The 24,082-nt window shown below is 36.7% G+C and overlaps 1 protein-coding gene across 2 annotated transcripts in view; it reads right to left on the bottom strand.

Moving 5' to 3' along the window:
• The window catches only part of DENND1B (DENN domain containing 1B), a 149,898-nt gene that overhangs the window by 46,848 nt on the left and 78,968 nt on the right, over nucleotides 1–24,082 (bottom strand). For both annotated transcript variants that reach the window (XM_014885761.2, XM_014885770.2), the window contains 4 exons: nucleotides 22,680–22,790; nucleotides 9,625–9,725; nucleotides 4,078–4,123; nucleotides 2,468–2,569 (listed from right to left, as the gene is read on the bottom strand). In XM_014885761.2, the coding sequence (XP_014741247.2) occupies nucleotides 2,468–2,569; nucleotides 4,078–4,123; nucleotides 9,625–9,725; nucleotides 22,680–22,790 (360 nt within the window). The remainder of the gene's footprint in view (nucleotides 1–2,467; nucleotides 2,570–4,077; nucleotides 4,124–9,624; nucleotides 9,726–22,679; nucleotides 22,791–24,082) is intronic.

Genomic DNA, 24,082 nt, shown 5'->3' with positions numbered 1-24,082 from the left:
GCTGTGAGGACATCATCAGGCTTATTGATCAAGAAAATAATTACTTTGTTCCCTCTGGACACAAGAAACAGTTTTAGAAATTTGGAAAATACTGCATTTCTTTCGTTAGGCTGTTAACCTGGAATCAATTTTTGAAAGGGACAATAAGACTACAACTTCTTTTATATTTTCAGTTCTTCATTCTATTTTAATGCCTTTCAGAGGTACTCATATTTTTTCATCTGAAGTTTTACTACTTTTGTATGTATGCTTATGAGGTTTCCCTATATAAGTTAAAATGCTTCACACATGTATCTTTGACATTCCCTTTAATGTTTTAACTCTACACTCCTGGGCCTTATACTTTTCCCCAGGATGTCAGCAGCTGCATTGCCCCTCATGAATGCAAAAGGAGGACATGCATTTTGTCACCTTATGAACCAAACACAGCCTTGTGCCTTTTGTTTCCAGGGTTTCCAACTATAATTGTATATGCATTCCACCAAAATGTTTAATTAGAGTGCCTTACAGATTGAAGTGAAGTAAGAGATGGGATTATTCAAATTAAAAGTTTTGGCATAAAATCCTCAAGATCTGGATGTCTATTTTGCATAGGACACTGCTATTTTCTGTTTTATATTAGCTATGGAAAAAATATTGTAAGTCTAGTCTGTAGTCTGTATACTTGGATAACCTACATTAAGATTTGCAGTAAAAACATGCATATATTCTAGGAGAAAATACACTTCTAGAAGTAGGAAGATCTGTATCCCTTCCTTCATGCTAGCCTGCTGATTTAGAGGTCATTTTGATATGCACCTGCAAAACACATGACAAGAGCCTCTTATTGCACAAAGATCCATTCTGGCTGTTCGAAGGACCTCCAGCTGGAACTCCAGTATCTCATGGAATATGATGCCTAATTCTCAATTCCACATCCAGCTATTATCTGGCATACAGATCTTCATGGCATTATAACATCAACCCTATTCACTCAATGCAAGTCCAGTTAAAACTACTGACACACCAGGAAATTACTTTTTTTACTTAACTTGTTATACTCTCAAAGGAGTCAAAGTTACTGTATAGATGTTTGTGCATATGTACATGTGCATACATACATATCCATACGTATGTAAACCTCAAAACATCACAAAATATACCAATGTAATAATAAACACTCTAATGTAAACCACAGAACATCACAATAATTTTTATAGCCTTTAACTTCTGAACTATAATTGATACTAAGCCCAAAGACTGATCAGATGATCTATAAAAATTTTTAGATTTATTTTTAGATCTTTGAAATCAAAGGCAGTGTCACAAATATTATCATCAACAGTTTGACTTCTGTTGTACTAAATATATACAAATTACCAACAATAAAAAAAGACACAGTATGCCACTATAGGATCTTACTTTGATTACTACGGGTTTTTTATTACAATTACAATTTCAGAAAATGTAACTCTTTGATTTCATATTTTGATATAAAATTCTTTGTCTTGACAACTATTTGTGATAGCTTGTGCATCTTTAATTGAATAATGAAAACAGTGGTTTCACAATTATATTCTTTTAGAGCTCTATTGGGAAAAACAAGATAAGTGAATTTTGTGACTATTTAAAATGATATACAGAGTATGTTCCCCTATAGGCAATAAAAAAAAAAAAAAAGGAAAAAAAAAAAGAGGGGGGGCACCCTCTGCAAGATCAAAGTCCAGAAAGAACTGGCACTTAATTTATCATCCTTTACAGACAAAAGACAGCTTTCGTCATTTCAAAAGGATCAGATGTCTTTTATGACAAACTGGGTTTGCAGTTTAATTCACAAATAGAATTCTAAGTAAGCAGTCTTTGCTCTGCCAAAGCAAATGACAAACAGTACAGGTTTTCATTCACGCAGCCCTCAGCAGGATATAAGACATTAAAATAAAACTGAAATAATTTAGAGAAAACAAATAAATGTTTCACAAAGTTGAGGAAGATCAAAGCCTGAATTTTCTGACCCCAACTGTACAAGCATTTCTTATTATATTGACCAGTGCCATCAGATCATTAATTAAAAGGAAAGCGCTGGCAGGTGGCAGGGAAGCAGAAGCCGATAATTGGCCCCCTTCTTCTTTTTGCCTTCAAAAACTCCCTCGTTCTTTTGCAAGACATGCCACTAGGCAGACAGAAATGCCTACTTTGTAATATAATGATTAAGATGAGATGAAGAGACTCTTGCGTTTAAAGCAGCTCTGCCTAATGAATGCAGCTCTAGCTTTGTAATTATGATCCTACTTTTACAATAAGGAATATGATGTTCCATTCAGCGTCTCCTCAGCTGTCAAAAAGGTAAAAATCTCAAATATAGGGGTCTGCACTAGGTGCTTTTCACCCCCTTATTCGTTTTATAGCAGTTAGCAAAATGAGGCAAAAATAACTATCAGTAATTCAAGCACCTATATAAGAAAGAAAGAATGAAATGTCTAAGACTTACCACTTCACCAGGTAGGTTGTTCAGGTCATTAAAAGGGGTTTCTAGAGTGTTTGTGTCAACATTTAGTAAAACCACATCCTCCAGTGATCTATTTTTTACTCTCTGTTAAGAAGAAAAAAAATATTGGAAAAACAATTTACTATGGTGTCCTCCTGAAGCACATTTTTAATGTAATGTGCTAAATTACAAATGATGATTTAATACAAAGGACAGTAATGGCACAAAACATTAGGAGCTTTAGATGCAGGATTTGTGAATTAGATACAGCACTAGAGTAGCTTTTAAAAATACTTCTTATTCTTCAAACACTAAGGTTATATTAATTACCTCTGAAATGAATTCCTGAAAATCAAGACTTACACAGAACACAGTTGAATATATTGGATAAATATATATTCGAACTATACATATCTTGTAACAACATTTCATTCTCTCATATTTGTGAAAAACAGATAGGATGTTAATCATATAATCAGATGAAAACCAGCAAAAAGTACAATTATTTGCAGATTTATGTAAGCACCAAGCATGTGATGCCTCCTATTACCACAGAAGAATGGATAAAATGCTTTTTCATCAATGTACTTGGCTAGCAGCAAAAATTAAACAATTTGTTCCCTTCAGGAAAAAGGGATAGAACTCTTTTCTATATGGTCCTACAAAAATACATAATAAATGCAGTGCAGGAAATAATTCCTGAAGGAACTGACTTCATTTTTTCAGGGCAAATCTTTCAGTTCCATTATTTCCTTATTGAATAAGAAAAAGCACCCTAATCCAGATATTAAGACTGATGCATGTGAGAGGAGCTGAGAAGTGTAGATGATATAGAAGGCCTGGTTTTGGAAAAACAAAAGTGCTGATGGCTCAGGGAAGAACCCACCCTATCAGCTTAGCAGATGTGAATTGATCCTTAGAAACACAGCAGAAGTGTAAATCAAAAAATGTTCCCAAATCAATTATCTACTCTGCATGATAATCAGATGGCACATGTAGGCTTCACAGCATAATCAAATGGTTATGGAAAAAGCTAAAACTATTTCATACCCAGTTATTATGCACCAGTCAGGTGAGTTCTATTGTGTTGCTTTATGTTCAAATCTGTAAAAGCTACCTCTTGCTTTTTGGCAAAAAATGCTAATTTATAAATTAATAGCTAGAAATGTTATGGGATGGAGGTCAGATTCAAGTTTTCAAAGGGACAGGAACCTAAATTATCTGGGAAATCACAATAATTCTGAAATCTGAGTGATGGTGACTCCAAAATAAATTTTAACTTTTCCTGGAAAATAATTTTTTCCTCATTATTGGGAAAATCTGTTGCTAAAGTACTAAAAGGCAGGAAAATAGTTACCTAGCTAATAGTAGGAAACTAATTAGACAGAGAAACAAATCATGATGCAGAGCTACAGAAAAAGTCTTCATAAAACACTTCAAAAGTAAGATTTCAAAGAGAGATACTTTTTACTTACTAAAGCATATGAAGCTTAAATTTTTTAATTCTGCATGCTAAAATATAGGCATTTTTTTCTGAAGCATTTACATTAAAATTTTTTTATGGCACACACACCTCACCCTTCCCAGTACACTGAAGTGTGTAGTAAACTTACCTCTATCAAGCTCAAGTGGACACCAATTAGATAAGGCATCGGTGCACTGACAAAAAAGAGTGGAAAACATCAAGTGTTAAGTACAACACTAATGGAGTATTTTAAATCTTGGCACAAAAAAAATTAGTAGAAAGTCACTGTTTAGGACAGTATTAAATGAACACAGCTGCTACATGAATGTTTACTAGACAAGGAAAATTTTGTTTTATTCTGCAGTAAAGATGACCACAAAATAAAGGATGCTGCTGCAAACATGAGGCATGAGCAAGGAGAGGCCCCACAGCCCTGCATCCAGACCTATTCAGTAACTGACCACAATCAGCTACCCCAGCACATATTCCCAAAGTGATCTGGCTTTAAAACACCAACTGCAGGACATGGTCCTGGTTACCATCCACCACAATGCAACACAAACATCACTGCTACCAGTTTTGGTTTTGAAACCTTCTTTGGCAAGCCTTTGGAAGCTGTATAATATCCTATTTAACTCAAGATAATGAACTTCTCTTTTCCAGTTTCCAAAAGACAACGAACTATAGTCTCCAAATAGAACAAATTTCCACACAAAGCCACTGCAGTACAACCTCCTGCAGTAAGCAAGCAAGAAAGTGAACTAGGCTAATTTATCATGGTTTCCTACAATCTGCTGTTCTGGCAACATCTGACCAAGAATATACTCAGTGTCCAGCACTGAAGGAAAAAACCTCCAACCACCATCATGAGATTTTTGGGTACTGTGAGATTACTGACCATATTCTCTCCAGAGAAGTGAGCAATTGACAGGTTAGTTTAAGCAACTCAATGGGAAATGAATCACTAATAGACAACAGAGAAAAAAACATAAATAAAAATAATATCTGAAAAAAAATGGAAGGCAAGATGACATACAAAGGTACACAACTCACACACAGTAATTTCTTCCATGGCAATAATTTGATCACAGATCTGAGCCAGTGGCACTGACTGATTGGTGACTGATTTCCCAAGGATGGGTAAGGTTTCACTGCAACAATTCACGTGGTCTCATCCATTTGGTCCCACCTCTGGGACCAGAAAAAGCAATTCTCACCTGCCTATGACTACAGCCCATTTTAGAAAAATCTGTACACCCTATGGATTAGCCAATTGCTCTCATTAACAACGTCCCACAGGAGAGGATCAATGCAAAAAAAACAAAAAACAAAAACAAAACAAAACAAAAACCAGTCTGAGGCCCCTACAAGATTTTATATAGGTTTCCTGAAACTGCAAACTGTCATGGTTTAAGGTTCCAAGGCAGTGGGGCTTCCAAAAAGGAAAAGAGGCCTCTACTTTTCCACACATCTTTTTCTTAGCCCAATACTGACAAGTTTTAGCACTTCCTGATGACTTCACCTACGCTAATCCTTAAGTCTTTGTAGTTCACAAATTACATGAAATTGTAAACGAGTGTCACTCCAGAGCAGACACTCATATATATGCAGTGAGGATTTAAACAGCTTTAAACCACTCTATAATTTTAAGAATGCTTTGTACTATGTAATATATTTAACCAAGCCAATAAGAATGATTATGGCTGACACATAACTGAGAGTTCTGCTGCAGAATATGCAGCAAAATAGATCTTCAGGTTCTTCATACCAGGATATCTCAGTGTTACAAATAATGTGAACAGGCTAAACTGCAGTGAAAACAAGTGCTATGTCATGTATGCATTTTATGCACACTTGTTTTCTACATTGACTATATGAGATACACTCATACATCAGCCTGTGCTGACTTAAGATAGCTGATGATGATTTGCTCCATTAATAAATCTGGCAGTAAAAAGGGATACATGTAGCTCTTTTCTCTACAGAACAAAGCAACAGCTACATCATTTCAATTCTTAAGTTAACAGAATAAAGATACAAAGCACATCTTCAAAATGAATGAAACAAAAACTGCAGGCATGGAAAGTCAATTTAATTGTTTTCAGCAAAAAGTGGATTTTATTATTGCTGGATTCTGAAGTCTTAACAGCAGAGGTTTGTAATATGCACATGAAATTGCTTACTACGATACTACTGGGAGCTACTACAGAGTTTTTCTCTTGCTTATGCATGTTACCACCAAAAATATCAATCTGTGGTATCACTGCCCAAAATAATTACTATGTTATGCAAAACATCCAAGTTAATTGGAAAATAATTGTGCCATTCTCACGAAAGCAGGCATATGTATATCCTAATTCAGAAGAGACTAAATCTCATAAAGACCTATTGCAATTGTCACTTGAATTTTCTGATTGCATTATATTCTCAACAGAGCACCAGTAGAACAGATGCTTTATCATCCACAGACAAAACTGGCATATATTCTAATATGAGTGATTTAGTTTGCCAAGATATTACACAGCAATTTCATTAAATTAGATTTCTCCTTTACAAAAATTCATTTTATTCAAATATAATTACAGTATCAATGTTCAAACTTAATTTTTGTAAGAGTTTTCTTGAAAGCCAACCACCCACTCCACTGAGTGCAACATTCTCCTTTTACTTAAATGTAGAAGAGAAATCAATTTTTTATAACATAATATATAACTCAATTTATTATTAACTGTGTAGTGGGGTTTTTTCTTGCTGCAGCAACAATGAATACTACTTCCTCAGCCTATATTTTACTATCTTTTAGAAAAATGAATTGATTATATCTCCTTTTTGGATGGTCACTCCAATTCTCACACTGGAGCTCCCATAATGGCATTAAGGCCATGATAAGCTGTGTGGGGGTAAAAAAACCCTCCTGAAGTTGATAAACAGAACCTCTGTTCACACCCTGGAGCCTGGCACTCACAGCCTGGCCAGTCCTGAGGATGTTGCAGTCCACACTGACCCCCTGGTTTGGGCTACTCCAGAATCATCTGTTACTTTAGGTCTAAATCCAGCCTGTAAATCAGGCAGCAGGATAGAAATTAACTAACTTTTTAATTAAAAAGGCAAGTGGAAGAATTGAAATAATTTTAATATAGCCTTGTTTTGCTCAAAGATACATTTTTCTTTTTTCATGCTTACAAAGTGTACCAGCTAGGCACTTTATGAAATTAATCAAATTCTAACCCCCACAGAATTGTATCCATTATCTTTACTATATTATTAAGATTCTTATTCCAACTAATTTAAAAAAAAAAAAGGGTTTCTCTCAAAAGATGCTATAAGATGAATGTGCAAAAGAAAAAGTTATAGAAACATGCCTATCTTTTAATAATTTAAATGTATTTTTTTTAAAAAGCCTTCTACCACAGAATGAACAAATTATCCAATTGATATTCCCCTACTTCATGTCTTTGAATACCATTTCAGAACAACACTAAGAAAATGAGTTCATGAGTTGGCAGACATCCCAACAAGTCCAAGTGAAACAGTGACAATGAAATTTCTAGGTATGAAAATGCATGTTGAGCTAAAAGGAAAAATGGCACTTTTATAAAAAGAACTTTGCATCAAACTTATACAAAAAAATAGAAGCATACAACTTTTATATTCTTTCACTATTTTTAAATTGGCACAATCCTGTTGAACTGCAAACTAGGTCAGGCCTACTACAAACTTTGACCTTAAAAATTCATCAAGGTTTTTTAACTTGATATATTATATACCTATGAGGAGAACATTTATTTACTGTTAGTACACCAGAACATGAGGAAAGGTAAGTAATTTATGTGTTTTTATTACACTTTTCCAACCCGTCTCACAAAAGAACCATTCAGATGATCAGAAAGAGAAATGTAAATGCACAAAAATCTGAGTCAAACTGAATTACAGTTACTGTGATAAATTCATCAGTTGTGTATTTCTTTGCATGAACTTTATGTTTCCTTTTGAACATCTCTAAAACAGGGGAACTTTTTTCTCCACTCTCTTGTACTACTGTGAAAAAGAAAAAGGGATATAAATGAATTTTACAAGTTTAAGAAACTCCATGCTTCTTTTTAATGAGTAAAAAAATTTCTCAGGTCACACCACAGTGACCTAGAATCCCAACTATTATTATCATGACATGGAGCTGTGTACAGCATCTAACATTGTTACTTCTGGAACATTATCTGGGCTTAGAAGGGGAAATAAAAAATCTTCCCATATTCAGGATGCACTCTACAGGGTACAGCTTGAACAAAGGTGTTGATCTGCCTTCTGAGAACAGCATCTATGGATGATCTGAAAAATTACAAAGGTTCTGGCCATAAGCTCAAGCAATACAAAAGCTAAAACACACCCAAGTTCTACCCCATCTTGGTGCATTTTATCAAAGGTAAGAGGAGAAACAATTAAGACAGAGTTTCTTCAAAAGAAAACTATCATTAAAGATGAAAGGCTTAGATATACTTGTAAGCAAAGGGAAGAGTTGGATAAGAAATTTTGTTTTCTTTTCTAAAACAACAAATAATATACACATGAATTGTAAGAACTACCACAAAAAAATATATACCATGGACAAATACTGTGAACTTTAGGAAAAACTACCAAACACACTTAGGGCAACATAGTGAGAATTTGTTTGAAAACAAAAGTTCAGTAGACTGGATGGAATTCAGTAGAACACCAACATATTCACAGATTTAAGGGGAAAAAACCCCAAACCAAAACCAACAACATAAAGCCCAGCAAACACATAGGCATATTTTATTTCTATGAAGAAAACATAGACTTAGCTTGGTAAGTATCTGGCTGGGTCCCAGTTTTTATATATAGTAATTCCCAATCTCTGAAACAGCTTGAAATGGTTCATTTTTCCATAACAGACCCAGAGGGTCGAGGTAAAGTGAAAATCTCCAGGGATGGATATCCCTGCTTAAACAGAAAATGGAAACTCTCATTTGTTATCTCTGCCACTACTCTGAATAAAAGCTAGTCTTAGCCTGAAATTGTGAAACACAGGCATGTGGAAACATCATCCCCTTGAAGGATCAGAAGTCAATCAAAAAGTGATTCTTGTTCAACTTAAACATATGCCAAAACCACAAAGTCTGTCATGTGAACAGAAACACATCAGGAGAAGCAGAATTCTTATTATAAAAATTTTGGAGTCCCAAAAGGAGTTTTTAAGCTCTTTTGGGAAGGTGCTGGCTAGAATCCTGAGCCTGGCTGAGTTAAAATACAAATACTAAATCACTGGTGAATACTAACATCTGATTCTGGAAAAAATGATTAGAGTTTTTTTGAATGCTTCTATAAGTATAATGTATTTCAACTTAAAATAAAAGCAAAATAAATGTAAACTGTAAAACATTTGCATTTAAATTATTGAATTCTCTTACCAATAAAACAGAAACAATTCTTACAAACAGGATTCTAAATGCTGCACTAATAGTAATCAGCACTGTAATTCAAGATACCAATTCAAACACCACATCAAGGCATGCTGGAATATCCCTATTCAAATCATCATTTAAGCATTGGCCTAAGTGCTTTCATCAACTGCATCCTGTATGTTCAGTCACAATAGAGTTTGTGTTCTCATCAGTAACCCAGAATTCTAAGAGAGGTCAGAATGTTAGAAATGGGGAGAACAGGTTAGCTGTCTTACCAGCAGTAGTCCAGAAGATGTGGAGGAAGCACTGGGATGTAAATGTGTTGCCAATACATTGGATATAACAATGCAGCTGACGCATGAACACAAGCAGTTAACTAAAAATAAAAAACACACACACAGAATTGGCAACAAAAAAAAACATGAATAAAAAGAAAATACTAAATCTTAAATTAATTTTAGACATGCAAGAATCTTAACCTCCCCAAACCACCAATTATATAATTTTGTAAATTACTCTGAATTGCCAAAACACATTCACAAAGAACTCTGATGTATGTATACAAGCACAACATCTGCAAGAAGTCAGGCTAAGAACTCAAGTTAGCCTTCCCTGCTCAGCTATTCCCTTGGAAAAGGGAAATAATCATGAATTACTTGATGCAGTCGTGGTCAAACATGAGTACTGCCATGAACACACAGGACTGAAGTGCACCCCAGTTTCACTTGGCTCCACTGAGTGGGAAAGACTCAGGGGAGTTTTCTGGTCTCCATTTCTGCTATTTTTAACTGGAATTGATCTGAAGCTAAATGAAGCCACAGAACAGCACTAAACTGAGAAGCAGCATTAACTCCTGTTTGTGTCACTATCTAGATTTCCAAACTATCTCAAAAAAAAAATGAAGTGAACATTCCCTGTAACAGAAAAGCAACTTAACTACAATTTTTCAAATCTCCCTTCCCAAAGCAGAGACTTCCAAGCCTGGCACAAGGATCATGGAAAATGAAGGACTCCTTGATGAAGAAAGGAAGTGCTACAAACTGTTTACCACTCAAAACAGATATCTCTGGTTTTCTAAAACAAACAAAAAACCACCACAACCACCACTTTGCCCCTAAAAGAAACAAACAAACAAACAAACAAACAAATAACTATGGAATTCATTAGAAACAGGGCAAGTTCATTCCACAAGTGAACAAAATCATCTTGCAGTATGGAAAGAATTCAAATTTGATCTATCTTTGCTATCAAAGAGTCTTTTTTTATGCAGGCACAGAGTTACAACAGACTGAGGGAAAAAATAAAAATCACACTGTTCAAAACAAGGTAGCCTATATCCATCCCATGTAGCACTACAAACCTCATTAAAAAAGCAGGGAAAAAAATTAAGAGAATGCCCCATGTAGAAGTTACCAAGCTGATGGAAAAGACAAGGCTGTCCTAAAGTTTTATATCACAACAAAATTACTACCTGAGCTTAACTTGATAATAGCACTGTTTATTAGACATGAACTTTCACAGTAACAAAACAAAGAGCAAAAAATAAAATGTAAATCCTGCCCATACAGCAAGTGCTAAAGCACTATAGATTTTACAGGGGGAAAAAAACCAACCCTCTTTGAGGAACAGATCAGCAGTTAAAGCGTTCACACCCTGGCTGTCTTGGACATTTAGACTTGTAAATAAAAAATTACACTACAATTTTGTACACGTATTTTTACACTAAAAATGAAAAAAAGCAGTTATAAAACCATTGCAGCAGGAATCACAGACAATTACAATTTGTGCAGCCTAGTTTGCTCAGCACTCAGATTAATATAACACGATTAAATATGGAAAAGAAGAGGGTCTGAAAGCTCCTGAGGGATATCATTAGGGCAAATTGCCAAAGAATGAAACATGAGCCAGTCAGGAGAGTCTGGAAGCTGCAGTGGTACCAAGGGACTTGAATGTTCGACAGTTGGAGCTTCAGTAATGTGTGAACTGCAGGTTAAGGTATCAGGAGACTCTGCTCACTGACACACAGAATGTCACTATTGACCAGCGAGCTGCCCGAGCCTGACAGCTACACAGCAGAAAGCCAAGGATATCATCATTCCCTATTTAAACTCTTCCTTGCACATTAACATCTCCTTTCTTAGCTTCACACCACACCTCTGCAATTACTCTCATTTTGGACTTATAATAATGGGTATTTTAATAATTATTGGGTTGTTACTAAGAATAGATTTAGGGGAAGAAATAAATGAGTTCCTTCTCCCTCTTCCACACAGTGGGATTTATGAGGTTTATTTCCATATTATCTCTTGTGTAGTTGAACTAATGCTACTGATTAGCACAGTCCAGCTCAGCATTGTTTTTTGCTCTTTCAATTTCAATGAGAGGCTGAAATAAAGCTGAGCATACAGTCATACAGGATATCCCCTGATGTATACAGTTGCCTCCTCCTCCTCTTAATAGGCATTCTTAAATTATGAATTAAGATGACTATACTATTTGCATGAAGAAATTTCCCTATCTTATGCATGTCTGTTATATTTGAATTCTCACTTTAACAGAGGAAGTGTGCAATTCCTTAAAAACACCTGAAGTTTTATTAACCTGTTTTATAACCTGTATTTTAGTGTGGCACTCACACTAGCATCTATTTACCATTTATTTTTTTTATATACTAAAATTTATTATTTCTAGCAGGAAAAGTACTTACTTGATTACTTACACTTCAAGCTTTTGATGTACTGTTCCTTGCTTCTCTATTTAATAACATCTTAATGTAAGATCTTATTTAAACATTTCCCTCTATGCTGCTGCAGGAGGTTTCCAAATATTTTAGTATGCCATGAATACGTTTTATAGTTTCCTGTTGTATACAGCCTGTAACACAAGCAGCTATGGAATTGAGCTGCTCTTCAAACTGTGTCACATTTTATTATTCTGCAAACTCTGCCTTTAAGCAAATACTGATAAGATAATTATGGACTTCATATTAAAATTTGCATACTTGGTGCAAAAAATATCTTTTTTGGTTTTTTTTACTGTTTTAGTGGTGACTGAATTTCTCAAATGCATTAGTTATTTAAATAACCTTCCTCTTTAACTGACACAGCCACTCCACAGAACAGAATGGGAACTGCTGTGAACCCTGGAATAAGGAACCAGGCAGTTCAGGAGATCTGAGAAAGCTGGGAACCAGGGAGAACTCGACCATTTACATCAGAACTCTACAAAGGTGACACCAGATTTGGGGGTGTCCAACAGTGTCTGTGCAGGGGAGCAGAGCCCCGCAGGCACCTGCCAAAGGCTGCAGGAGGAGATCCTCAAACACAGCACCCAGCACAAGCTCCCAGGCAAAGAAATGAGAATCTGCTGCTTGACCAAGTGGGGCTATCTTATGCAGAAAACAGTTCCTTACACTATTCAGGCACAAAGGCATCTCTCTGGAGTCTGTCAGTTAACTGCTATCTATTCCAAAAGGACTTATCAAGAACTACCTTAAAAAGATACATCATAGATCATAACAATCAAAACAGGTATACATTCTCCTAAATTATCTTGAAGTTGTCTTCAGCAGACATTCTCCCAAACTATCTTCAAGTTGTCCTTCAGACTGTGTACAACCCTACCTATTTTTCCACTGACAACTGTGATTCCTTTTACAGGTAGGTTTTTTATTAAAAGCAAAAGCCTCTGTCCAATAAAATTGGTGTATGTTTTCGTATACACACAAATATATCATTGCACAACTCTGCAGTTTGGTGAAAAATCTTGAATTATAGCAGACGAGTGCTGCAGAACCTGGTTTCTGCAAATCTCCTAATTTATTACCTGGCTTGAGGCAACAAGTGATGTTGAGATATCTTCCTGTAGTTCACTGCACTACCAAAGACCTACTAGAGCTGTGTTTCTATCTATTAAAAAATGGACAGACAGTCTTTAAGTAAAGTTTTTGTCAGCTGAAACTCATTTGCCGACACTGATCAGAACTTCTAATATTCTTGCTTCCACCAATTTTGACTTTTAGACTGTTTTTCTCCTTTTCAAAGAATGTCTTTTAGTTAAAAAACTTTTACTTTCAAAACCAAATCTAATTATCTTTTTAAAATTAGTTTAAATAATGTGGTTTTAAACTACATGAACAGCATGAGTCAAATGATTTGAATTAGTTAAAAGATAAACACATCTAATTTGAAATCTCTAGCATTTGCACCGGGCATAAGAAGCTTTATGTCTCATTCCACTATAATAGGTTGATTAATAGTACTGAGTACAACAAACTTTCAGTCTGTTTCTCATCTCTCCTGATAAGATGCTGCAGCCAGAATCAACATGTGAGCTTTCATATCCTGCAGGGAAAGTAATTGGTGTTTTCTCCAGAGTATTCCACTGATTCTGGTAAAATTTTTATCTTCGCCCCTGCAAAAAAAAATTCTGAAACTGCATGTGTGGTGAAAATACAGTCTCTCCAAATAGTGGGAGTATTACAGAGTTTGTTAGCAAAATTCACTGCTGGGTGGCATAAAATTGATTACTACCAAATCTCAACAAGAATGAAACAATGCCCAAATTCTAGAGAACAATGAATTACTTTCTACCTTATGGCAATAAGCAGACAGTTGGGAAGGTTGTTGTTCAAAATCCATGCAGTGATGAACATGAACAGCCGTGAGAAGTTTTAGTTCAAGACTTGATCAAAGCAGGGTTACCTGCTCCTGGGAGCAGAGAGTGCAGCTCCTCCCCTCCCTCATGTGGATGCAGCAGTTCTGATGTGTGTATCTGCTTCCCCATTGCTCACTTCTACCAACTGAATCTTTCTGTATTTCAAAGGGACTGGTCCCTTTTTCTGCTGATCTTTTTACCTTTTCCTCATTTTAGGTCTTGCTAAAATACTGCGACACGTCTGGAGCCACATGACTTCAGCTGAAACGTTTTCTGCAGACTCACAGATAATGCTGATTTGATACCTATTATTCACATAATTTCAATGAGTAACATAAAAAGACCTGTATCCTGCACAAGAGGTACCTGGCCGTTTCTTTCTACCTATATAAATTACTTTCTTCAAAGCCTTTTCTATAATCAAAGGTAAAAAAGAGAAGAAGAGCATAGGTGGCAAGATTTGCACACATTGCAATGCACAAAACAGAAAGACAGAAACTGATTAGCAGAATCTTGTCAGAAAGCCAAAAACAGCAACAGAAGTTAAACAAATGCTAAAGTAAAATTAACCTGTGATACTATACAACCTTTCAAAATCTACTGTAAGCAACTAAAGAACTACTGTGATAAAAGCATTTCCTGAAAAATCATCAAACACTGTCAATCTCTGTCAACACCATGTCCAGAAATGGGTACTGGTGTGCTCTCTCCCTCCTCCCTCACAGTCCCAATGGGCCAAAGCACTGCTTCCCTCCCACTGCCTTGACCACCCATATGTTGAAAGATGCCCAAGATTCTGTTTAGTTTACTTATCTCAGCTACTCATTAATACCTACAGCAATAAACTGTAGGGGATGGGTCACTGTTTTACCACAATTACAGCAGTCACCATCAGCCTGGACCAATCCTTGGGGATCCTTCTCCAATACTCCCAGTTCACAAGAATTACTGAGAAACTCTCCCTGCTTCCTGAAAGGGGAACAGTTGCACGGCTGAAAGGAAGCCTCTCCTCTACATTATTACAACTCATAAAATAACCAACTTTATTTTAGAGGGGCAAACACCTCTAAATCCTGTTTGATCAAGAACAAGATCATGGCCCAAATCCATGAGATGCTTAACATTTGTGGAGACCTACCTTTCCATCCACTTCTTGAATGGGGGGCAGGGCAGGGGGAAGACTGCTGGGGAGCATAAGTGGGAAGTGAGCTCTCGATTTTGCCAGTTTACAAGAGAGTAAAAATCTATTCCCAGCTGTAAAGATTAAACAGCCAGACTAAATTATGAATTTAGCTCATTCTGGCAGCACTGGTGAGAAATCAGTAAGGAAAAAAAAAATTAGGAGCAAAAGAAAACAGAATATATTGTCCAAGCCATGATATGCAAAGCCATTCTATGTAATTCTTTAATTTAGCTCCTGGCTAATCATTTTCCATCTGCCATCCCCATAATCCTTAGGAAGAAAAAGAGGGAGGACCTTAAATGAGCCATAATGCATTTTCCTCCTGTTGGCAAGATAAAAACCCAGCTCTCCTCTCTCACAGAAGGGAGAGCGAAAGGGAAATATATTTCCAGTTTCCAGATGAAAATTTTATCTTTTTCCCTTCTAAAAATTAAAGATGCAAAAGAAAACACATATTAAAAAAAACCAAAACAACAAACTTATTTTCTCCTGGAATTGCTGTTGGATTTTTTTAGGGTTATTCACTTCCTTTTAGCATTCTTTCTTGAGGAAGGAAAGGGAAGAGACGAGTGTTATTCATGATTCTGACAGCACTTCATATACAATCAATTTCACTCTTTTCTTGCAGTTCTTGATTCACAAAGCAGCATTATGGCATCATTCTTGTGCATTAGTTTGGAAGAGAAAAGAGAAGACTGAAGACATGGCTTGTTCCTTGCCTATGGCTCCAGGAGTGACATGTTTCCCAATAATGGAAGCTGAGCAGAAAATAGAATTGAAGTGGTAGTAGACAGGTGAGTGCTCAACAAGGAATACCACTGACATACTGTGCCTACACCAGGGACACACAGGCACTTACACAGATAATCAAAGATATCTATATACAAAGTAGGTGTGGGTGCAGACAAAAAAAACATGTAATTTCATTCAGTTACTCAGTATTTTCATACCACAAAGGTTTTTTTGTATTTTTCATAGGTTGAAAATTAAACACTTGGAAGTTAATCATCAGATTTTATCCTTAACATGTTGTAGGTTGGATTAATAGGATGTCTCTTATGATACTCATTTCTCCAATAATAAACTAACTATGCTTCTTCATATCATCTGTTCAAAAATTGCAGTTTTCCTCACATTTCTTCATTTCTGTATGCTCTTGATTTGTTTATTCCCATTTTGACATTCAGTTATTCCCTAACTTCTTTATCTCTTCCTCACTCACAAAAACACAGAACACCACTAATATATACTGTTGTGTCCCTTTTCCTGACCATCTTCTTGATCCCTCCTTTCCTTCTTCCTTTATTTTATGACCCATCTCCATGGAGGAAGAGCTGCCCCTGCCATAAAAGGAGGGGATTCTACAAACGTTTCTCACCTCTGAAAGGAGAGTTTCCAGGAAAGTCACTTTTATTAACACTTCCTCCTCCAAAGGAATACCATGGCATGTTCTGCCATAAGCTAATTAAGAAGCAGCAAGAACAAACCTCCTTGTGAATGGCTTACTTAAAACAACTTACTATAGCAAGAGTAGAGATAACCACCAATGCTGCTATAGCTCATCTTATCATTGGTGAATTGAGTGGAAAAAAGGGTGATAAAGCAGCAGCAAGTATAGAAAGGGTCAATCTTGCCATACCAGCACACCAGAACAAAGGCTGGTATTACACTTACTCACCCTTTGGCAACTCCTCCTCACTTCTTTTGCTTCACACGACCAATAAATTACTTCAGTGCTACTCTATGTAGGGGGTGAGACAGTTCTGCACCACAGAATAGGGACTCTTTCCCATCAGCTCCCCTTCAGCCCAGCCACAAAGGACTCAGCTGCTAAAGGCTTCTCTCAGAGTCTCACAGCAATGCCCACACTGGCTCTACACAGCATTTAGTTCCCTCAGTTTCTACTGAATTGCCAAAAGTCATATGAAAAAGAAACAACTTTGTCCTAGATTGACTCAGTCTTGGAGCTTTCTTTTTCCTGCAAGAGTTAGTAATGGAAAAATTAAATTCTGGAACTAATTTGTAGATCTGTCTACATGCCTTTTCTTTTTCCAGTGTGGATTTTTGAGGTTTGGGATTTAATTTTTTCTTTTAATAAAATTCCGCAATGAAGTTCTTCATCTGTTTTACATAGATGGCAGGTAATAGCAATTTCCAACTATTTACTGGCTTTTTCCCTCCCACTCTCATTAGAAGATTTTTTTTTTTTAAACCACACATTTCTTTTCACAAATTCTTTCAGCAATTATTTCTCCTAATATTACGCTGTGGCAATGGGAAAACTATTCTAAACTTCAAGACTAAGACAGCTTTCCAGATCTGGCTGCATATTCTAACCCCACTTTATTCCATATTGACATCCCATAGCCTCATTGCTGGAAATGTGCACCCTACAGGTGTCCCAGTGGGAACCTAACTGCACCTACAACAGTTTACACCTCTGCCCTGTTTATCTTAGACTGCCTACACATGAACTATTAAAAAAAAAAAAAATTAAATGCCATCTTTCATTTACTTCCAGACCAAATGGCCCAACCAAGGTTATATTCCAAAATTAATTCTAATTATGCTTCTGGGAGCACAGTGAGTATCAGCAGAATATCCATTCTGCCTTGCAAGTTAATGATAAATTCCCATCCCTTTCTTAACTTTTAAGAACTCAATTTAGCCCTTGAACACTTCCAGGTCACATGAATTTGAGATATGAATTAAATTTTAAATCTGTAGTACTTCTTCCTGGACAACTATGGATAGTGTGACAAGAGCTGAACAAGACTAATGAGACTAAGAGAATAAAGCCAACTCATTCTAATTCACTGAGGGCAACTGGAGGCAACTGCAGAAAGCTCTCTTTGCAATGGAAGCAACAGTAAAAGTGATTCCACAAATGCACGTGTGTAAATTTATATTCAGCTCTCCTCCACCACCAAAACAAACACATCTGTATCTTTTATTGATATTTACGTCTGGTTTTTGTAGGGCTACCAAAGAAACGCAGAGCCAGGGCCGAGCAGAAGTTGTGAGCGCTGTGCTCTGAGCCACGTCAGGCTTGTATTACCCGAAACAAATACTGGTCAAAGTGGAGCTAACGCTCAGACATTTGCTGTAAAGTGTAGCAGCCCTTCCACCTGCCAGCGCCGGCCACAGAAGATCCAGCCTAGTTAGCATATTACTGACAGGCTGATGGGAAAGCTGCTGTCAGACACTGGCCAGCCGGGGCTGCAGACGAGCACACAGCCCCAGCTGACTAGTTAGGCAGAGACTGCAGAGGTACAATTACAGAGGCATATGACAAGCTTTCATGCTCGAGTGACTTGAGAACCGATGACATGGCTTTAAACAGCAATCCTTCCTACCTCCGGTCACAAAACAGCAATAAGTCAACTGATGCACTGTTGTAAAATCATGATTTATTCCTTTGCTTTGAATACATGAGAGTGTGGTATGATGTTCTGGTAGACTACCACAGCAGGTGCACTTGGGGCCAAAACATCTAGGGCCTGCCTCCAGCATGCATAAAATCAATGCTGTAGCTCAGCCTTCCTGGAAAAGCCAACCCCAGCACTTTAATAATTTATAGAAAGACTGAATTAAAAAATTATTTGTGCTGAAACTCATACAGCTCCATGCAAATAATAAGAATACATGCAGATGCAGTGGCGTGTGAGGAACCAGTGCTGTGAAAGAACATACAGCCTGACATTTAGGAAAGGTCTTTCTTTTGCTGCTAAAGTGAAATAACTAACAGCCACCTCTGTGAATAGATCGATCCCTTTGTTTGATTCATCCTTTCACTTAATCCAAAGCCACATAATTTGTTTCTCTTTCATAGTTTACTGTTCAAAAGCCAGAAATGGTAATTTTTGCTACAAACATCTTACAGAGCATAATCCTCAGGCTAGCTGAATCCATCTCACTCTACTGCTAGGCCTGAAGCAAGCTGTGAGGTTGGTGGTAATCACATTATTAAAGTGGTTGGCAAGTCAAGCTAATAAAAGTATCAACAGTTAGGGCAAATAATGACCCAGAAGCTACAACAGAATGGAGTGGTGGGAAGTTTCCACTTGGATCTTGGTAGTTATTGGAAGGACTAGCAGACAAATATCTACACCAAAGGAATTTTTAAAGGAGATAAACCCACCGAAAATCAATTTACAGGAAGATGCAAAGAAAGCCCAACAACTGCAAAATTCTGAAGATGCACAAAAACCAAAGCCTGCTTGGCTGAAACAAAATCTAAGCTGAAACATCCTCAAGACGGTTCTTTGTTTTTCCTGGTGTTTTTTGGTTTGTTTTGGGTTTGTTTTTTTTAATTTAAAAAAACTCTACTCAGCAACTTAAAATAAGCAACCTTCTTTTCTTTTATTTTTTCTCCTCTACAGTACACCCTTTTAAATAGAGCATCATTTTTTGCCCCCTTTTTTCCATACTAGGACTGATACTTCGCTTGAATATGAGAGTATAAAAATAATAGGGCAGAAGTGGTGGACAAAGAATTCCTGAACATAAGTAAGTGCAGTTTTCCATTCCTGGCCCCCACAAGAAGGGTGAGGAGAAAGTGAGCAAGGCCTTGAATTATGCCTTTTGTTATCAGTCACTGCCCTGAGATAGTGAACCAAAACAGAGCTGATAACTTGAAGGTGACATCACAACCCAGTCTTCATGAACTGACACAAACACTTGATATTCAGTTAACCCCAAAGATAAGACACAACTCCCTTAACAGAAAGTTGTGCTTGACTGCACTATCTTTGAGCAAATATTTTTTGGTATCAAGTTGTAATTTAGGAATATGAAAACAGGAACTTTGTAACTGCTGTTTTGTATGCAATAATAAAACAGCCCAGAGCTTGCAAAGGTTGATGTCCAAACACACTCCATTTGCTTACTGTATTACATCAAGCAATCCCCACGTTAAGGAATAAATATCTTTTGCCAAAATACATTTAATCATTCTTGGCAATTCAATTAAATTCCTATAGGCAATACTGGAAAGTGTTTCATTACCTTTTTAAACTATATTGCTCTGTAAAGAAGCAAGCCATGCATTACCCCTATTCTGTTCATGAAAGAGATGAACAAGCAGCATTTCTGTCAACTGAAGCTCTTAATAGGCCAGGTATACTTTTCTGTTTCATCAGAACTCACTAGGGCAAGTGAAAATTAACCAATCCAAATATTAACCTATCAAAAGTGGATCCATCATGATGTGACAGTCTTAGCTATGACTTAAGTAATGCTAGTAGACTGAATAAGCAACTGGAAAAAAAGTGAAGCTGATGGGCTCTCTCATTTTGGATTTGACCTGGAAGCTATTATTTATATTCAGAGCTTGGGGACACTCTCCAGGACCAAACACCACTACAAATGTCTGGAAAGTGACAAATTATTTTCAAGACACTATCAAGATGGCCATTAATTCATTAAAAGGTTAGGAATAAACAGCCAAAGTGTAAACAAAGTGGAAGTTTCTCACAACCAGAATATTCTATCTGTTGTCATGTAATGACTTGTAAGAGAAGTCTGATCATTTCAATAAGGTGGTCTAGATCAGCACAGTCTAATTCTGGTACTTCCTCTTCTCTTGTCACATCTTAGCAATAGAGACCAGCCGAGATGTTCAGCCTAACAAAAACAAGTCCTAAGCAGATCAAAATGTAGGCTGAGAGTACAATTCCAAATCGTGTCAAGCAGACAGACACGTGCTCACCTGCAGAATGAATCTTCCACGGGCTCAGAGCTGCCATCATCATTCCTATCTCCTCTCTACTGGAGCAGTAAAACAGAGCTGACTGGGGCATCATTGGAGCTGAGTTTTTTTAATGGTGTATTTCTCTTTTTTTCTTCCCTTTATTTTTTTCCCCTTTAAATATAGCAAGCTGTGTTTCAGACTGGCAAAGTGAAAAAATATTCTGATTCCACAATTTTGCTACATCATGGGAGCTTTTGCTAAGACAGGTTCTTTGAAAGGGCTTTCCCTTCAAAATCTTTTTGCCCATTCAGGTCTTATTACTATGTTGCAATGCACAATTCTTTCCCTATCCATTTCAGGAAGGGGAAGGGAGCATGGAGGGGAGAAAAAAAACGTAATAAAATACAGAAATTTCCTAAGAAAAAGTAACATCTTTGGTGGTTAAAAAAGAAAAATCTATCATAGACTAGTAATGTGAAGATTGCCTAAATTAATTTAGTATTTCTTTTGTTGGTTTTTAGTTGTTCATGTGGCCTCTGCTTAGATGACCCCACGTGTGCTTCACTCCAGTTCCCAGGACTGACTTAGCTGCACACCCTGCAGAGCACTGGGAAGGTGCTGCCTTTGTGCACTGCCCTGACTGCAGGGCTGGTCACACACCCAGGGACCCAACACCACGCTGTTTTAAAAAATAATAAGGCAATTAAATAATTGCTAGTGCACCTAGAATTGTTTACAGCAATTCTGAACCTTCTCTATCTTCAATTTATTTTTGACTCAAAAAAATGGAAAGGACTTTTAGCCACTTTAATCAAAGAATTCTCACTCCTTACAGCACCTGCAAGCCTTTGAAAATAGTAATTTTTAGTACTATATCCAACCTTTTACCCATATGTTCATTTATTTGGTAGTGCAATTAGTAGTGCTCAGAAATACAGAATTATTTTCCACCATAGAGAGCATATTAAACTAAATGTTTTACACAGCATTCTTCAAAACAATTTAGGTCACAGTGCTTAATAGGTTAAAGATTCTGTGTAAGAATAACACTCTCTGATTAAAACTTGGTTATAAAGTCACAGTCTTGTACTGATGCAAAATTGACTTGGGAGTATTTTCCAAATATAAAGGATTTTAAAAATCTGTAAGATTCTGTGAAGAGTAAAATAAAATGGCATCTGAATATTTAGGTATCCTTTCCAAGTGAAATGCAATATTCTTTTATTAAGCAACCTAAGCAGGCATAAGGAGGCAAAAGAAACATTTTATTGTGGGCAGTAGCTCAAAACCTTTAATTAAAAACCTGCTATTTTAGGTTGTACATTATTGACAGTCTGAAGAGCTACTCCAAATCAGAGATATTACAGTGTGCACTCCCAAACCACTCTAACAAAGATGAATCTACCTATTACCAGGTTAGGATAGCAGCTATTATTAGGGACCCTTGATTTCTTTCAAGTAGCTCCAATGGAATAAGCCACAAGTGAATAATAAAGATCTTATAATAGCTCTTAAGAATTCTTTTTAGGTTAGAAGGCACAGAAATGAACTCAGGAGAGTTAAAGAACTCTCATCTCCTGATAAGAAAAATAATTAACCTGACTTAATGTATCTGAGTAGGTCTTACATAAATCAGACTTTTGTACTTCAAGAGCCAGACTAAAACCATATATTAGAAGAGTATGTAGATATTGTCTTATAAGTACACATGGAACATATCTAAAACCACAAAGGTCTGCAGGTCATTTTGTGAAATGTTCAATATATCCTACTTAAAAGGAGATGTGTGAAGTACTTACAGTGCTTAGCTTGCTGGAGGTAATAATGATTCGTCTCTCATGCAACATACTGGCATAAAGTTGCAGCATGTTGTTCACATCCACAGCAACAAAATATTCAGTGAGGTTTCTCTGTTTAAATAAAAAAAAGTTAACAAAATAGCAACAGTAGTAGCTAACTGCAACTTTTGATATATATTACTTGTGAACATTTTTGTCTAATTAGCAGGTGAGAAAAAAATAACCCCAAACTATTTTGCACCAGAATTTGTGTGCTTTAAAAAAAATTAATTAGGTTTCAAAGCAAACGAAAAGTTAACTGTGGACTAAGTTATTAATATTTTGGTTATTTCATTATGCTTGTGACTTAGATTTGTCTTTTTGTATTTTCAAATTCAGAAAAATACGAGATGGGGTACAGATCTTCCACCACGGTGATAACTGTTCTGTCCCAGCTACAGCAATAAAACTGCTACTTTGCCAGGGTCTCCAAAAGTCAACACATTTTATTCCATTTCTAGTACAGTAAAACAGCTTGTTGAACAACACCAAGCTTTAGCTTGAGCTCTGTGTGCCAGGACATCAAACATCCTGCAGAACTGGTGGAAGGTACTGGGTTCTTCCTGCAGCCACCCTTTTCACCCCTGCTAAGAATCCCACCGTGGGGTTTAACCAGAGGCAAAGTCACCACCACCTCCCATTAATAGTTCAGACATCAGAAAAGTGGGGGAAAAAGAGAAAAAGAGTGGGGGGATCTCTGTGTTCCAGCTGAATGTAACAGATATTGCTGCAGGGCACAGAGCCAGAGACACACAAGTTCTGAATAAGCCAAAATAGCTACCAGCAAAATTGCCTGGGAAAACAGAAAATTTCTGTAAACACTGGAGAACATGTATGAAAATATACTAATACAGCCTTCAATATGCAAAATATTTAATTTCACACATTAATTATCATATCTGCAACCAGAACTGCTATTCATCTCTTCTCAGGGACAACACTGTTACTGAATGTCCATGCAGGAGGTCTATCAAGGATAGGCCCCAGCAGAAGGACAGACACAACAGTGCAATTGTACACTAACATTCTATGCTGGATGTGAGCAACACACAGCAGCAAGGTCACCCAGCCACGAGAAAACAGCCAGGGCAAGGTGAGTAGGAAAAGCTTCAGAGTGGGGACACTTCCTTTTTGGATATAGTGCAACATTAAACAAAAAAAATTGAAAAGACAAACAAAGGTCCAGTGGTCAATCCAGTTTCATGCAAATTCATAAACCCATTATCGACTTCAAGATATGGAGTATTGAGAGTTATTCTTGGTCCATGCTGCATAGAATTTTGGAAGAGATAAAAACCAGAGATTTAGGGCTACAAATACTCAGTTTTAGGAAAAAAATCGTGGTCTTTCAAAATTCTAAAGGG

The sequence above is a fragment of the Sturnus vulgaris genome, chromosome 9 (genome assembly GCF_052056855.1).
Source record: "Sturnus vulgaris isolate bStuVul1 chromosome 9, bStuVul1.hap1, whole genome shotgun sequence".
Classification (NCBI taxonomy): domain Eukaryota; kingdom Metazoa; phylum Chordata; class Aves; order Passeriformes; family Sturnidae; genus Sturnus; species Sturnus vulgaris.
Note: the sequence above shows the minus strand (reverse complement) of the source record. Positions and strands in the feature narration are given on the sequence as shown.